The sequence below is a fragment of the Gymnoscopelus microlampas genome (assembly GCF_963454915.1).
Source record: "Gymnoscopelus microlampas genome assembly, chromosome: 6".
NCBI classification, from domain to species: domain Eukaryota; kingdom Metazoa; phylum Chordata; class Actinopteri; order Myctophiformes; family Myctophidae; genus Gymnoscopelus; species Gymnoscopelus microlampas.
The window spans coordinates 56,186,278-56,203,649 of record NC_139943.1 but is presented as its reverse complement, the minus strand read 5'-3'; the positions used below and the strand labels follow the sequence as shown (position 1 = coordinate 56,203,649).

Here is a 17,372-nt window from a genome sequence, read left to right as displayed (position 1 = left end):
GGTTGCCAGCAGCTCGTTCTCACGCAAGCAAGACTGCACTACATGCATCACAACTTCATGTGGTCTCAAGCAACCTCCACAGCTGTGTGTGTGTGTGTGTGTGTGTGTGTGTGTGTGTGTGTGTGTGTGTGTGTGTGTGTGTGTGTGTGTGTGTGTGTGTGTGTGTGTGTGTGTGTGTGTGTGTGTGTGTGTGTGTGTGTGTGTGTGTGTGTGTTGGGGGGGGGGTTAAGTGTGCCTCAAAAGGTTGTCCATCCCTGTTCTAGAGTATACAAAAGGTCAGAGGTCATGGGCAACCAGAAAGGACTAAACATTTATCCTTTCATGAGCTGAGGTCATTCTTAAGACTGTTGAGAGAAAATCTCTCTCTCTGGGACCATCTTAAATGAACCTTCAGGGACCCCTTACTGCTCTGGGTCCCAGGCAGTTCCCTACATGGCCTGTTCATAAAATGTGCCTCTGTATTAGAGCTCTTCACGGGCCCCCCGATTCCGAAATTACCCGAGAGGACCCGAGACCCGTACGGGTCTGACTCGTGTTTTATCATGATCAGTCGGGGGCGGGGCGGAATCGGGCAGCATTACCTCGGAACTCGGGTCTGTCTTTCATTATGTGTAATACCCGAGTGGATCCGAAAAAACCCGAAGTGTGCGTGCGACGTGCGTGTGACTGTGTGTGTGTGTACTTTCTGTGCTTTTTTTTGCAAACTGTTAATGAAGTATTCAATGAACAATCAATCTGTGTGTGCCGTGCGCTCTGCTCTCGTCCTCACTCTGCTTTGTGTGGCGTGCCGTGTGCACTAAAAGCAGTGCTGGCTGCTGGTTAACTTGTGTGATGCTTTAGGGCTGACCTAGGATCAGGTTAGTGCAGCAGCGAGCCAGCGACATGAATGGCTGTGTAACTTGTGTGATTATTATTCTGAGGAAAACTTTAGCCAAAAAATAGCTGATCTACAAGCTCACAACGCCTCGCAGCGCGAGGCGAGGTGTTAAAGTACACATTTACTTACAAAGAGAACCTTTTGTCACGCATATTAAATTAACATCTCTGTGGACAGCTGCGCATATTTATTTATTTTTGTATCGTTTCATTGATGCGCTTTTTTGAAGTGGTGTCTGCAGGGTCGGGTTTGTGAAATCTCGGAAATAATCGGGTTTCGGAACACATTTCACCGGTCCAATTACGGTCCGGGTCTGTAGAAATGTAAAAACATCGGAACGGGTCGGAATCGGACGAAAATACACGGGTCCACTCGGGTTTGGTTTTGTAATTTGAAAGAAAACATCGGAACGGGTCGGAATCGGACGAAAATAAACGGGTCCACTCGGGTTTGGTTTTGTAATTTGAAAAAAATGTCGGAATGGGTTGGAATTGGAACAGATTTCACATTTCCATTTCGGGTTTGGTCCGTTTTTTTTGGACCCGTGAAGAGCTCTACTCTGTATGTGGGGGTCCTTTTGGTTCAGATTCTGACATTCTGGAACATTGGGTCTCAGTTGGTCCAGTTTTCTAGAGGACCCCCCTGACCTTTGGACCCCTGGGCCTGACAGACCTGTTCAGTGATCCAGCTCTAACCATGTATAGAATGTGTGTTAACACATCGGGTGCCGAACACGGTCTGAACCGTGTTTTCACAGAGTGGCGCTCTGGTGCCGAACATGGTCTGAACCGTCCGTGTTTGGTGTCTTTTTTTTGTTTTAGTTTTTTCCATACGGGAGGGGCTGGAGTAGCTCTGGGATCACCCGTGGTGATTCTGAGAAGGATAGGCCAGATGCATCATCGTGTCAAAAAACATGGCGCCCATCCGCCTCCGTTCTATTTCCTTCTCTAAAACCCCTATAACTCCGAAACATTTTACGTTGGGGAAAACGACTCATTTTGTGTGCACAATCACTCCACCATTGTTACTCGTGTGAGAGATGTTATCGTTCCAGGCGTTAGCCAGGACCATCGGGTCAAATGGAGGCATGCTTTTTTTCACATGAAATGCACGTCGTGGAGTCTACAGCTTAAACAGCGCTGCACAGCTCAACGGTGAGATTTCGGCACCGAACGTAATCTGTTGTTATAAAATGCTGGCACCCAATGTGTTAAATTGCTAAATGACTCTTTACTATAATAAAGAAAGAAACAGTGAAAACTCATCAAGTGAGAGAATTCAACCATTCAGTCATATCCTCTCACTGCAATACAAAAGGAACAGAGAACACTTTTAAAGTGAGATCATTATCATTCTACAGTATCGTCAGCTTTGATGAAAGACAACAGCTCATACCTGTCTGAACTAGTTGCAGTCAGACCAGTGGCGTTTCCAGGAGTTACATTTCGGGCCTAAATGTGTGTCTCCCCCCCCCCCCCCCCCCCCCGGGGCGAGAGTCGCTCTACTGAATGGATACGGTGGTGATTGGCTGCCTGCCCGTGAATGGACGAGGAGCCAATGGACACCAACCCTGACCACTACTGTGGTCGAGAATGGTGTTTTTTGCGCTCGTTTTTTTCAGTCAGTGTTTTTGTAGGGGAGGCGAGATCACACTTAGGGTGACGGCGAATACGCCACTGAGTTACACAACATCCTGGGAGGAAGTGGGGACTTTTTGCGTAGTGTAGAGAGAGAGAGAGAGAGAGAGAGAGAGAGAGAGAGAGAGAGAGAGAGAGAGAGAGAGCACACAGTGGATTGAGTTGTGTAAAATAAAACGCCTTACAGATTCAAACGCTTCAGGAAGAAGAACAACGTTTAGTCCTCTAACCGACAGCTGTGCTACTGATGTTGTTTCCACTTTAAACTCTGGGTAAGTTACAAACTCAGTGTTAAACAGAATAATACATTAGCTGCTAAGTTGCTAACGTAAGATCCATGATGTGAAATGTTTACTCAGTGAAGAGTTAAGTTGAACTAAACAGTGAAACAGTCATCTGTGGGGTTATTTTGTGTTCAATTAAAACATGGTTACATTACACTAAGGTGTATTATAGGAGTGGATTGCATATTTGTACTAAGAAAACTGGAAAATATCTGTGTGTGTGTGTGTGTGTGTGTGTGTGTGTGTGTGTGTGTGTGTGTGTGTGTGTGTGTGTGTGTGTGTGTGTGTGTGTGTGTGTGTGTGTGTGTGTGTGTGTGTGTGTGTGTGTGCGCGCGCATGCATGCTGCTGGCATGCTGCGCCTGCTTTGTTATTGGATGGATCATCCTGCTGATATATACTTAATTGCAGGCTGATGCAGGGGGACTCGTCGAGAGAGGCAGAGGAATGCAGATGATGCATGCATAGCAGAGTGAGCTGTGAACAAGAAATGTGGGTCATTTTATCGTCTACTCAGGCTTTTGTCAGCCCCCCAGACAGTTGCTTGATTCAGTATTTAGATATGTGATATTCATTTAATCAGACACGCCCCTTTCCTATACAAACCCATTGTAACTTCAAACTCTATTTTAAACATGTTAGATTTCATTGAAAACAGCCGTCCTTGGTCCTGGTGACTGATATTGTCCTTCTAATACGTGAGAAGACAGTGTTTTTTCAATGACTTTTTTCATTCATGGGTTTGTATAGGAAGGGGGCGTGTCTGATAAAATTAATATCAAATATCTAAATACTGAATTGAGCAACTTAAAAAGTGTCCGGGGGGCTGACAAAGACCTGAGTACACGATAAAATGAGGTGAAATACCCTTTAACTGTAGCTTTGCATGTTTTGTATTTGTAGTATGAACAATTTTATTGGTTATGTGAAGTTGCCATTTTGGCGACTATAAGTGTGCTCTCTCTCACACTGACTCTGTCTCTATCATTTGAACAACTAGCACCATGTAGTGTTTTTTTCGGGCTTTCGGGCCTAACATTACATGATTGTAATTGTTCGGTTTGGGTCGAGCCTCGGGCCGGCCCAGTAGGGCCCAGTTAGGGCCGAGCCTTAATGTTCAGGCCCGTTGAGAACTCTACTTGCTTCACAGGTGTAATGATACTAATGAAGGCTCTGTCCCATTTAGTGTAGCACCGTGGTTGTCAAACTCTTTCATTTCATGGACGCCCATAACTCTTGAGAGTGTACAAATGGAACCAAATGGACCTGTTAGGGTCCATTTGGTTCCATTTGTACACTCTCAGAGTTACACACCTGTGACCACACTTTGACTGTTTCCAATGAGCCAACATGCACACTATCAGCACCCTGACTCTGTTTGACCGGAATGGAACAGCGCCTTCATTAGTATCATTGGTAACACCTGTGAAGGAACACAGGAAGAGGTCCAGTTTCTTTCCAATATGGCTGCTGAGCATAGAGCCTATTGTGCGTTTACTGTCTGCTAACCATCCCAGCTAGCGTCTGTGTAAACGCAGGAGGAGGGGCTGGGGCAACTGACAAGATTCATGTCAAGGTTCTGTTGAAACGTCAGTAGCCTACTTAACGCGTTGTAAGGACTCAGTCAGTCATTAAAACCTTCAACTATGATACCGATACTGGTGCAGGATATGCTTTTACTTTGTGTTTGGATACATGCATTGATTCCATGAAGACGGTGCATATTTTACTAAACATGGGCATGTTAACATTATTGCTTGTGTAGCTACTGTTTTTTAATGGCTCAAAGTGAAAGACATTCAGTTCCATGCATATGGTGTTAAAGTCAGTTTCAGGACTTCAGATTAATTGTCCTATAATTATGTCCCTCTAGAGTTGAATCTTTCTGTCCTATGGTGAGAGATGGCACAGCGTGGCAGAAAGACAATTGGAGACGAAAGCCTGGAGAACTGGGAATTGCTTGGCTCAGGGGGATTTGGATATGTCTATAGTGCCGAACACAAGGACTGGGGCAAAGTGGCCATCAAGCTACCTAAAGATGGGTATGATGACAATGATACAAAAAGCTAAATTGAGGTTGATTTACAATAATGACTTGTCATTTTCAGTAAAGTAACTGTATACTAACTGCTGTCTTTATCCTCCTAAACTGCCCACACTGCAGCTCTGGCCAATCATATGATGCCCTGTGTCGAGAGGCTGATTACATGGAAGCTGCTGACCAGCAGTATGTCCCCATGGTCCATGGGATGTACCAGGGCCGTCCCCCTGGCCTCCCTAAAGGTAGGCAGGGTATAGTAATGGAGCTGATGGAGGGGGGGTCTCTACAGACCCTCCTGCAGACCCGGTCTAAGCCTCCACCCTGGCCCCTGGCGTTCCGTCTGGCCCTCCAGGTGGCCCAGGCCATGGACTTCCTCCACAGTAAGAAGGGCCTCGTACACATGGACCTGAAACCAGACAATATCCTACTGGATGCCAAGTTAAACGCCAAGGTATGTTCAATTCAATTCAATCGTCACTCACTCTAGTCAATCACTCTAGAGTGAGTAAAGCCCACTGCTACAACACCAGAAGGAGCTCCTCTGATCTTGTTCCCCCTAGATTCGGCACAAACATGGGGACAAATTCAATCCACAATAGGGTACTGCCACCAAAATGTGAACATTTTCAAGTCCAAGATGGCTGCCGGGAGCTTAAAATGGCTAGATATCAATTACTATTCAACCTATATGTGGTTTGGTGTCTAACCCTGGGTTTTATGGTTAAATAACCCTGTGTTCTAGGGCTCAAAGAATGGGACTGAATCAGTTGAATTAACCACTGATTCAAATCCAAGATGGCATCCCAAGGTGATGTTCCATTCTACAAAAACAAATGAACCTTTTGACATCATTTTTGTTTTCATTGAAAATGAACACTATTACAGTACTGTCACACTTAAATGTAGGGTAAGTGATTTACTTTGGTTAAAATAAGTGTTAAATAGCTCTATATTCTGTACTCATTGCTATAGAGTGTTTGTTCAGTAAAAAGACCCATGTCTCCCATGTAAAGACCCAAGACTCCCATGTCTCTCCAGCTCTTTATTAAACAGAAAATGCATTTTCATTGCTCTCTCCTGATTGGCTTAAATGTTGTCACCTACCTGAAAATGTACTATATTCTTTTTACTAAAGAGCTGGAGAGACCCCTGTGACCGAACAAACGCTCTGTAACAATGATTATTATCATCACTTTAACCTTTTTAACAAAAAGAATAATAAAATACCAAGAAATATCACTTACCCTACCTTTAATGTAGTCAAGTATTAGCAGGCCGTGTTGCATATCGCCACACCTTTGCCCTGACTGAGTCTCTTCACTGTCCTGCTGAAGGACAGCATACAGTAAATACTTAAAATTACTATTCTATCCTCTTCATTTCAATAGATAGCAGATTTCGGCTTGTCTATGGTGTCCAACAGTGTTTCGATGACTGCGGGCAGAGGTGTCAAAGGAGGCACTCTGGCCTTCATCCCCCCTGAGGCTTTTGAAGATGACTACCATCGTGTTCGCTCCTATGATGTTTACAGGTGAACTATTGAAGGAATGCTGTTAATACAAAGTCATCTAATACGTGTTATTTTGTGAAATGTTTTTTCCAACTTGTTTCCCTCTCCTTTTTATTAGCTACGCTATACTTCTGTGGACCATCCTGACTGGAGACAACACGCCATATCCAGGTGCATTTATATGATCCATAATTGCATGTGAATGTCAGTGTATTCAGAAGTATACTGTGTACCATACAGTACTTAATATATAGTGCCGTAACCAGTGGTGTAAAGTAACTAAGTACATCTACTCAAGTGTTGTACTTAACTCATTCAGTGCCAATGAAATGAAAAATAATTGCATACTGTGCCAGCCAAAAATACATAGTAAAAAAAAGTGCTCAGGAGCCGAGATACAGCCTTTTTCAGTAATAAGTTAAACAAGAAGTGAATGGAGCAGCAAATCTTCAAATGATGATATTTTTTATTCCGGACTTTTACTTGTAACAGAGTACTTCTACATTGCAGTGTAACAATCAGCCTTTTGCTCCGAAAGGTTAACTATTAACTAAAAAAGAAAACAACGGGATTGGCAGGATTTTAGCTTCAGTGAATTTATTTCAAACCACAAAAATAATAATCAACCTCGCAAAATGGTAAATAATAACACACCTCTTGGGTTTTTAACTACTGTCCCTGTCACTTTCCCTAACAAATAAAAGAAATAAACAAACAAATCAATGCCCAAAAATTATTTCACATGCTCCCCCCCAACCCAAACAAAGCCACTGTCCTTTGTAACCCCGCGGCTCACAATTCAAATATAAACAGTAAACAGACACGCACACGCACAGTGTTTAGAAGTCAGCTACGGCACACCGGCTATTTAGTTAAATAATAAACAGTCCCCGCGACGGTCCTCTCCTTTACCGCGCTTCCATGGCTGTAAAGTTCCTTAACCCCAATGAAAAGCAAACGTCATCCGCGACGACGGTCAAAATAATAATAAGTTCAGGGTACCCCTTATATTTGTAATCCACAAGGAAACTGGACGATTGGTCTTGTCTCACCGGCCTCGGCTCCTCCCGACTTCAACGCAAACACCACAAACTCCACGGCAACAGCGGTAGGTCAACTCCTCCACAAGTCTGCTGGACTCGATAGTTCCTTTTAGTTGGCTGCAGGTAACTATTGCGTTAAAACTGTTTTCTCCCCCGTTCCCACTGGTACACGGTTTGTTTTATCTCCCCTCCCCCCGTGCCACACCTCTATTTGTAAAGTCGGGTGGCTGCAATGTTCCAATCACCCACAGCACACAGCCCCATTACCCCTCAAGTGAATAGGAAATGTCCATATATCTCAGTGTCCAACATGTCACATATCACTCGTATATAATAACATGCATAAACTTAGATCAGATGTTACATATCAATCAGACATAACACCCATCGATCAAGCAGATAAATATAATGTGCATTTGTCACAGCAGTATTGATACTTTTACTTAAGTAAAATATTTGAGTACTTTTTCCACCACTGGTGGTAACAACCAACACCAGGGTGGTCAACGTGCGGCTGCTGTTGGACACGGTTGTACACACATCTTAAAGGAGGAGTTCACCCAAAACATTGCTTATTTTCTATCAATTACAACACACCCATGAAGCCTTGAATTCATGGAGAATTTTTGAGTTTTTCTCATTCCTAAGCCATTAATGTGATGACCGGTAGCGGTTCCGGTTGGAGACACAAAGAGTTTCCTTTGTGTCTCCTACCGGAACCGCTGCCTACCGCTGGTCATCAAATTATTGTCTTAGGAATGAGACAAAAACAAAAAAATATCCATGAATTCAAGTCTCCATGGGGTGACTAATCCATAGGAAAAAAAGTAATGTTTTGGGTGAACTATCCCTTTAACCACTGGTTTATGTAAAGCAAAGCAAAGTTTGTTGTTTACCCAGGGTGTCGGACTAAGCACGAAGCTTGTTTCCAGCCGGACCCTGCATGGAAGCCTTGCTCAAGGGCTATTCAGCGGTGATTCATGATCGATGTGATGAATTGGGGAATCGAACTAGGGACCTTCCGGTATCAAGGCCGCCCCTCTAACCACTAGGCCACCGCTGCCACTCGTAGCATAGGGCATGTAGCATAGGGCATCGCAGTTCCCGCCCACTTCCTGGTGCCACTGCAAAATACTCAATGCATTTTTCCCATTGACTTTTCCAGAAATATTTATATCAATTCATTTAAGTCTAGAATCAAGCTATCCAGGCTCCTGGTGAATCATGACCATAAAACGTTTGATTCTGTGAAAAAAAAATTAAAACGGCATAACAAAGGGTATTTATTGAATATAGTATATCATATCATTAAATAAAAAATAAAAAAAATCACAGAAAAAAAGGTTTTATGGTCATGATTCACCAGGATCCTGGATGTCTTGGTTCTAGGCTTAAATTAATTGATATAAATATTTTTGGAAAAGTCAATGGGAAAAAAAGCATTGAGTATTTTGCAGTGGCACCAGGAAGTGGCCGCAACTGCGATGCCCTATTATGGTGAGGCCAGCAGTGTGTAGTATCATGACAGCTCTATTATACACCACTGGTTTATGTAGCATTATGGTGAGGCCAGTAGTGTGTAGAGTATCATGACAGCCCTACTATACACCACTGGTTTATGTAACATTATGGTGAGGCCAGTAGTGTGTAGTATCATGACAGCCCTACTATACACCACTGGTTTATGTAGCATTATGGTGAGGCCAGAAGTGTGTAGTATCATGACAGCCTTACTATACACCACTGGTTTATGTAGCATTATGGTGAGGCCATTAGTGTGTAGTATCATGACAGCCCTACTATACACCACTGGTTTATGTAGCATTATGGTGAGGCCAGTAGTGTGTAGTATCATGACAGCCCTATTATACACCACTGGTTTATGTAGCATTATGGTGAGGCCAGTAGTGTGTAGTATCATGACAGCCCTATTATACACCACTGGTTTATATAGCATTATGATGAGGCCAGTAGTGTGTAGAGTATCATGACAGCCCTACTATACACCACTGGTTTATGTAGCAATATGGTGAGGCCAGTAGTGTGTAGTATCATGACAGCCCTACTATACACCACTGGTTTATATAGCATTATGATGAGGCCAGTAGTGTGTAGTATCATGACAGCCCTACTCCACTGGTTTATATAGCATTATGATGAGGCCAGTAGTGTGTAGAGTATCATGACAGCCCTATTATACACCACTGGTTTATGTAGCATTATGGTGAGGCCAGTAGTGTGTAGTATCATGACAGCCCTATAATACACCACTGGTTTATGTAGCATTATGGTGAGGCCAGTAGTGTGTAGTATCATGACAGCCCTATTATACACCACTGGTTTATGTAGCATTATGATGAGGCCAGTAGTGTGTAGTATCATGACAGCCCTATTATACACCACTGGTTTATGTAGCATTATGGTGAGGCCAGTAGTGTGTAGAGTATCATGACAGCCCTACTATACACCACTGGTTTATGTAGCATTATGGTGAGGCCAGTAGAGTATCATGACAGCCCTACTATACACCACTGGTTTATGTAGCATTATGGTGAGGCCAGTAGAGTATCATGACAGCCCTACACCACTGGTTTATGTAGCATTATGATGAGGCCAGTAGTGTGTAGTATCATGACAGCCCTACTATACACCACTGGTTTATATAGCATTATGATGAGGCCAGTAGTGTGTAGTATCATGACAGCCCTATACACCACTGGTTTATATAGCATTATGATGAGGCCAGTAGTGTGTAGACTCTAACCCTAACCCTAGCCCTAACCCTGTAGAGTATCATGACAGCCTTACTATACACCACTGCCTCCAGATCCTTAAGGTTTCTGACAATATTATTATTATATTAAGTTTATAATCAGCATTTCCCATCATCTTCAGTTTGCTGGGATGGACTTTAACACATTAAATAAACATCACATGTAAAGCACTTTTCAATGTTACAAAATGTTTTACAAACTAACAAATACAATTATACAATATTATAACTTTTAAATTACTTTTTTAATTACTAAATTACTTATTACTTGGAATCAAGAGTAATATATTACGTATTACTTTATATTACTTTTATTCCCAGTATACTTTTATTTTTTACGGCTCTAGCAGTGATTCTCAACCATTTTAATTTCAAGGACCCCCAGTTTGACATGCATTAGGCTACAGACCCCCATTTAATGGCATTTCTATCACTTGGACCGCAATTTATATTGTAAAATCTATGTCAATTTAACTCAGAGTGTACAAATACAAGTACATTTGTACACTCTCAGAGTTACAGACCCATAAGGGTCCATTTGGTGCCTAATCTATCATTTAGCTGGGGACCCCCTGGAACTCCCTCAAGGACCCCTGAGGGTCCCCGGACCCCACTTTGAGAACCAATGATATAGAGGAGAGAAGAGGAGAGGAGAGGAGAGGAACACTGTTTCCTCTCCTCGTCAGCAGTTTTTTTCCCCGACCACCAGACAAGTGACGCAGGGGGACTTCTGAAAGGGCCAAGCCGAAGGTTGCTTTATTCGGATACAATGCGTGTCACTGCTTGCCCCTGACGGTTCTCTGAATTTTTATTTCTAAATAGGCTCAGTCATGATTAATTGACCTATTGATTATTAAAGGAGCTACACCATGAATTTAAAAAATAATAATAATATTTGATATCATATTGTTTATGTCCCTCAAACGTTTTTCAAAAGGTTTGAGCCTAAATCAAGCCTCAGATATACTCATTCCAACTAACTTCTCTCTGGCTTATAAAGCACTTTCACCTGCAATACCACATTGTCCTGTTTGGCACGGGGCGCTATTGAGCCAGTTTGTATGCATGTCATGTCCTGGTTCTGTGTGGAAAAAGTAAAAAAAAAAAATAAGAAAAAATTAAAAAAAAAAAAAAAATGGAAAAAAAAAAATATATTTTTTTTTGGATTTTTTTTTTTGGGTTAGAACTGAAAAACGGGAGGAATTGTTCCCAGACGTGACGTAGGGTGGGGGAACAAATCTGACGGACTGTTTTCAGACCAATTTACATGAAAACCACAGATAGCCTATGAAAGCCTGCATGCTCGAAGTCGGGTATTTGTTGGAACAGAAGAGAGGTGGGGGAGACCAAAAACACACAAAAATTAAGAAAAAGTTAAAATTCATGGTGTAGACCCTTTAACTATTAATTGACATATTGATATATGAAGTTAAACAACTAAATTATATCCGAACGATATCTTATAAGTAAATTCCATGCCTCAGAATAGAAGTTTGAGAGCTTTTTGAAGTTAAATAACGGAGGAAAAATACACGAAGCGGCGGTCGCATACGGGTCATGCGCTATACGTCATAACTGTGCGCAGGCTGCATGCTAAAAAGAACTGATCTACAAGATAAAAAGCATCTCTGTTGACGTACGTTGATAGCTTGTAGATCTACTCTATTTTTGCATGATGCGACAACTTGCCTCTACGAGAGACGGAGAGAGTACATATTAAATGAATGAATGAGCTAAAATAAATGACGCTCGTCATCAGTAACGAGTAACGAGGCCTTTTTTGTCGGAGTAATATGGTATTATATTACTGTTTTGGCAGCATAATACCTTACTTTACTCGTTACTGGGAAGAGTAATAATATTACAGTAATATATTATTATTAATTTGTTACTACCCAACACTGATTATGATTGTATTTGTTACTTTGTAAATTACTTAATGTAACTTTGCTCTCACTATCAGGACAGCTGCATGCCTGTCTGTCTGTCTGTCTGTCTGTCTGTCTGTCTGTCTGTCTGTCTGTCTGTCTGTCTGTCTATCTGCCTGCCTGTCTGTGTTTGTGTGAAATTATCATATTCAATCATGGAAACACACACACACGCACACACACACACACACACACACACACACACACACACACACACACACACACACACACACACACACACACACACACACACACACACACGTGTGTGTTTTTGATTGATTGAATATTTTTTTAGACAGAAATGTAAAGACAGTAGTACAGTCAAACACTTTCTCTAAAAAGTCCTTGCGGTCTTGTTTCCATTGTGGTCCTAGGCCTAGGTGTAGGAGGGGATTTTTCCTACGCGAAATTAAGGATTCAAAGGGGAGACAGACCTCTTCTGGACAAAATAGATGTCCAGCAAGCAGCTGGATTAGGAGATCTGGTGGAGTTCATGGAGAGATGCTGGGACCCTGAGCCTGAAAATAGGCCTTCATTTACAGGTAAATGTACATTCTCATTTACATTCACACACACTTCCGGTTGAAACCGTGACATAAACGAGTGCATAAGGTGCATGGGCGTGCCCGTGGGGTTCAACTGGAGCTCATCCGCATTCAGGTGAGCGACCAGGCGCGTGCGTCTTTTTTGCATGAGACCTTTTATTACGGAAGTTTATTTTGGAAAAGTGTAAAGCATAGAGCGAGAAAGATCCCAGGTCAAATATCTTTGTCCTGATTTGTCTTTGATCATTTCACGGTGCTTTTCATTTCAGAATGCATTGACGAGACACGTCGTGTTTTTTCAAGACATGAGAAGAGAATCGATGCAGCCGTCTGTGAAATCCTCAAAGAACTGAAGCCTCTGGAAGGTAAAGAGACAATAATTAATAATATAACCTTTGATTTAAATGTGTGGCAGGATCACATAACTTGGCTTTATTCTCTTATCCTTATGCCTATGTCTCTGAATCTGTAATGGACAATCTGTAGCCTTAATATGAGCTTTTTGTAGGTGGTACTTTGTATGTAGTTCTGTTTGATAAAACTACAAGTTTACCTCTTAGTAGGACTGTGTGTGTGTGTGTGTGTGTGTGTGTGTGTGTGTGTGTGTGTGTGTGTGTGTGTGTGTGTGTGTGTGTGTGTGTGTGTGTGTGTGTGTGTGTGTGTGTGTGTGTGTGTGCGCGCGCGCGCGCGTGTCAGAGAATGCACATGTCAGATTATATTGAGCTACTTTTCATCAGTGTTCAGACTCAATTAAAAACTAAGCTTCAGACTTCCCCAAACAAACTGATCTGCTTCTCAACCTAAAAAGACACATAATTCCAACACACTTTGTTAGACAGGGATGGCTCAGAGTAGAAGACAGGGTTAAGTAATTAAACATGGGATTGGTATTTAAGATAGTCAAAGGATCAGAGCCCTCAGCACCCTCATACCTGACTGACTACTTCTCCAGAGTGAGTGTCACACACAGCCACACCACTAGAGGGAGCCACCATGATCTGGTACCGCCCACATAGAACATACATAGGAACCCCAGTGGCCAAAGCTGGAACTGCAGGCAGGGAGAAATACATGCACAAGCAAAACAAATAAAATATGCATCTCGAGTGTATTTAATAAATATCTCGCGACACACGGGCTGCCGTAGGACGCAAAAAGGACACTAGTGGGCATGCTCATAACTCTATGGCTGCTCAAAATGTCTACTTCATGATGTTTAATGTCCATCATGATGTTTAATGTCCATCATGATGTTTAATGTCCTCCATGATGTTTAATGACTTCATGTATTTACAGAGCTTCCAGTCCATGTCTCACGTCCACCAGAGCCTCCAGTCCATGTCTCACGTCCACCAGTGCCTGCAGGGAGCACAGACAGAAAGGACTTTTTACCATGTGAGTCCATGGTGATCAGTTCACTGCTTTTACACAAAACCTCCATACACTGACATTGTTTAGATACCAAGTACACCAGTGGTTCTCAAAGTGAGGTACAGGGACCCCCAGAGGATATATGGGGGCACATATGGGGGTCCGTGGAAGAGAGAGAGAGAGAGAGAGAGAGAGAGAGAGGAAGAAAAAGACAGAGAGAGAGAGAGAGAGAGAGAGAGAGAGAGAGAGAGAGAGAGAGAGAGAGAGAGAGAGAGAGAGAGAGAGAGAGAGAGAGAGAGAGAGAGAGAGAGAGAGAGAGAGAGAAAAGAAGAAGAAGAAGGAGGAGGAAGTGAGAGAGAGAGAGAAAACACACACACACACACACACACACACACACACACACACACACACACACACACACACATTATAATAATAATAATTATTATAATGTGTGATAGTAAACTGGTGTTGTATTGTATGTTGTTCTTCTCATCAGATGTGTGTGAACTCACACTGGATCCAAACACAGCATGCAGAAAACTCTCTCTGTCTGAGAACAACATGAAGGTGACACGTGTGTATGAGGATCATCAGTATCCTGATCATCCAGACAGATTTAAGATCTATCAGGTGATGTGTAGAGAGAGACTGACTGGACGCTGTTACTGGGAGGTAGAGTGGAGGGGAGGGGTTTCTATAGCAGTGACATACAGAGGAATCAACAGAGAGGGTGATGACAGTGTGTTTGGACACAATGATAAGTCCTGGAGTCTGTTATGTAATGGTTATCATAACATTTACACTGTGAGTCACAATAAGAAGGACACTGATCTCCCTGTCCGTCCCTCCTCCTCCGGTAGAGTATCAGTGTATGTAGACTGGTCTGCTGGCACTGTGTCCTTCTACACAATGTCCTCTGACACACTGACACACCTGTACACCTTCCAGTCCACAATCACTGAACCGCTCTATGCTGGGTTCCTCTGCTGGGGGGGCTCCTCAGTGTCTCTGTGTGTCAGATAGAGGAGGATGTACTGAGAGGAGGAGCAGGAAGTATACTGTAGCAGCATGTAGTAGTATAATGGGGTTGTGGCGTGTGTGTGTGTGTGTGTGTGTGTGTGTGTGTGTGTGTGTGTGTGTGTGTGTGTGTGTGTGTGTGTGTGTGTGTGTGTGTGTGTGTGTGTGTGTGTGTGTGTGTGTGTGTCTACCAGGTAATTCACACACACACACACACACACACACACACACACACACACACACACACACACACACACACACACACACACACACACACACACACACACACACACACACACAGAGAGAGGCTCCTCAGTGTTTATTGATGTAATGATTGATATTATTATTAGTAGTATTTAAAAGAAGAAGAGGGGGGAGGGGCAAAAGATCTACAAGCTCACAACATGTTGTGATGTGACACGTTGTAAATCTGCAGTTTTCACTGTATTCAACGTTTCTTTCTTAATGAATCAGAATGTTGGATCATAATGACATTTGAATTGAAGTTAAACAAATGATATTTTTATGCATATTGTTTTGAACACCTCAGTGCATTTTGTAAATGTCATTTAGTTTTAGGAAAGTGTTTGAACTGTTTTGTAAAACTGTGGTTCTCAAACTTTTTACAACTTTGCAACCACGACCATTAGGCCACCGGACCCCCATAACTCTGAGAGTGTACAAATGGAACCAAATGGACCTGTAAGGGTCCATTTGGTTCCATGTGTACACTCTCAGAGTTACAGACCTGTAAGGGTCCATTTGGTTTCATTTGTACACTCAGAGTTACAGACCTGTAAGGGTCCATTTGGTTCCATGTGTACACTCTCAGAGTTACAGACCTGTAAGGGTCCATTTGGTTCTATTTGTACACTCTCAGAGTTACAGACCTGTAAGGGTCCATTTGGTTCACAACTACCGTTTTGCTGTGGACCCCCTGCGACCCCCTCAAGGACCCCTGGGGGTCCCCGGACCCCACTTTGAGAACCCCTGTTGTAAAGACACTTCTGTGCGGAGTAATGTGCTCAAGCAATCCAGAAAACTGTTTTATTAACAAGTAAAATGGAATCCTTTTCTATTAATCTTTGCTTTGTCTTTATCGTTTTAATTTTGTAACAGCTTTTTACTGTGGTGTAAAATGTACTATTATTATTATTATTATTATTATTATTGTTAGTATTATTATGAATTTGTTTTTTATTTTATTATATTTTTGAACAAAAACGCCTGGTGGTTTCTCCTGCATTTTTGGGATAAATGTGTCCATAGCTTGAATTTATTTCAACTTGACCATGCTGCGTGCATTGTGCAAGCTATCTTCAACATTTCTTAGCTTCAAAATAAGTTTTTGAACATGTTTGTGCTTTTTACAACAGACTGACTTTTTCAAATCTGATTTTGTGAATTTTGTGTGTTTCTGGTAAAATGCATTGATATAGTTGGTCAAAGTGAAATAAATAATTGTTGGGCCATATAGGTGAGGTTGTGCTGAAATAAAAGAGACCAAACATTGCTATGGTAAACACTTTCTAGTGTGGGATATAAAGACAGAATGAAAATCTTTGAAAAACGCCCAACATGGACTACACATAATATTATTATGAATATATATTGCTTTATTTTACTTCTATTTCACCATTCCATGTTCATAAAAAAAGAAGACCAAACATAAGTGGGTAAACACTTTTTAAATATGTTTTATTAAGGAAAATGAAAAGTAAAAACGTTTAAAAAAAATGTCCAAAATAACATTACATTTTAAATTACAGTCATTTAGCAGACGCTTTTATCCAAAGCGACTTACAATAAGTGTATTCAACATAGGTAGGGACCTCAGGTTAAGATTAAAACTAAACCAAAAAACATTTCCTATACAAACATGTTTCCTAATTTAAGGTAAAATAGCCTTTAAAACCTATTTAACTCATTCACTGCCAGAGTTATTGCTGGCCGCGTTTGCCCACTGCCAGAGATTTTTCATTGAAAAAAAAAAAGTACTCAGGAGCTGAGATATAGAATTTTTAAGCTTTAAGTTAACAAGGAAGTGGATGGGAGTGTTTTCCTTCGAAAAATCATATCTCCTTGGTCTTTGGGTCAAAAAAAAAAAAAAAAAAAAATTGAAAAATTAATAATTACGTTTTTTACGTCAGTGGCAGGATTGGTAAACGGGAATAATTACGTTTATTACGTCAGTGGCAGTGTATGAGTTAATAGTTTAATTTCATTTATTCTCTGCAGTCTCTGCAAAACTGAGCGCCAGTGGACCCAAGATGGAAGGTAATTTGAAAAAGATAATTTCAGAATAGATGAAGATGAAGATAATTTCAGAATAGATATTATTTTGAAAA

At 41.8% G+C, this 17,372-nt stretch overlaps 1 protein-coding gene across 3 annotated transcripts; it reads left to right on the top strand.

Annotated features, from left to right (window-relative positions):
* The first annotated feature begins 2,679 nt into the window (after positions 1–2,679).
* LOC311046521 (receptor-interacting serine/threonine-protein kinase 3-like) lies at positions 2,680–15,035 on the top strand. Of its 3 annotated transcripts, none has more exons than XM_084058873.1 (9): positions 2,680–2,786; positions 4,670–4,838; positions 4,961–5,288; positions 6,226–6,368; positions 6,466–6,518; positions 12,466–12,633; positions 12,906–13,001; positions 13,963–14,031; positions 14,504–15,035. In XM_084058873.1, the coding sequence occupies exons 2-9, from the start codon at positions 4,699–4,701 to the stop codon at positions 15,028–15,030; spliced, it is 1,524 nt and encodes a 507-aa protein (XP_083914999.1). In that variant the 5' UTR covers positions 2,680–2,786; positions 4,670–4,698; the 3' UTR covers positions 15,031–15,035. The 3 variants fall into 3 exon arrangements, with proteins under 3 accessions (XP_083914999.1, XP_083914997.1, XP_083914998.1); XM_084058871.1 differs by having other exon boundaries at positions 13,933–14,031; XM_084058872.1 differs by lacking the exon at positions 2,680–2,786 and adding an exon at positions 3,218–3,288 and having other exon boundaries at positions 13,933–14,031.
* The last annotated feature ends 2,337 nt before the right edge of the window (positions 15,036–17,372 follow it).

Coding starts and splice junctions, on each gene's coding strand:
- LOC311046521 (XM_084058871.1), top strand. CDS start 4,699: ATGGCACAGCGTGGCAGAAAGACAATTGGAGACGAAAGCCTGGAGAAC. Junction 6,369..6,465: donor CGCTCCTATGATGTTTACAG/GTGAACTATTGA, acceptor CCTTTTTATTAG/CTACGCTATACTTCTGTGGA. Junction 13,002..13,932: donor AGAACTGAAGCCTCTGGAAG/GTAAAGAGACAA, acceptor ATGTATTTACAG/AGCTTCCAGTCCATGTCTCA.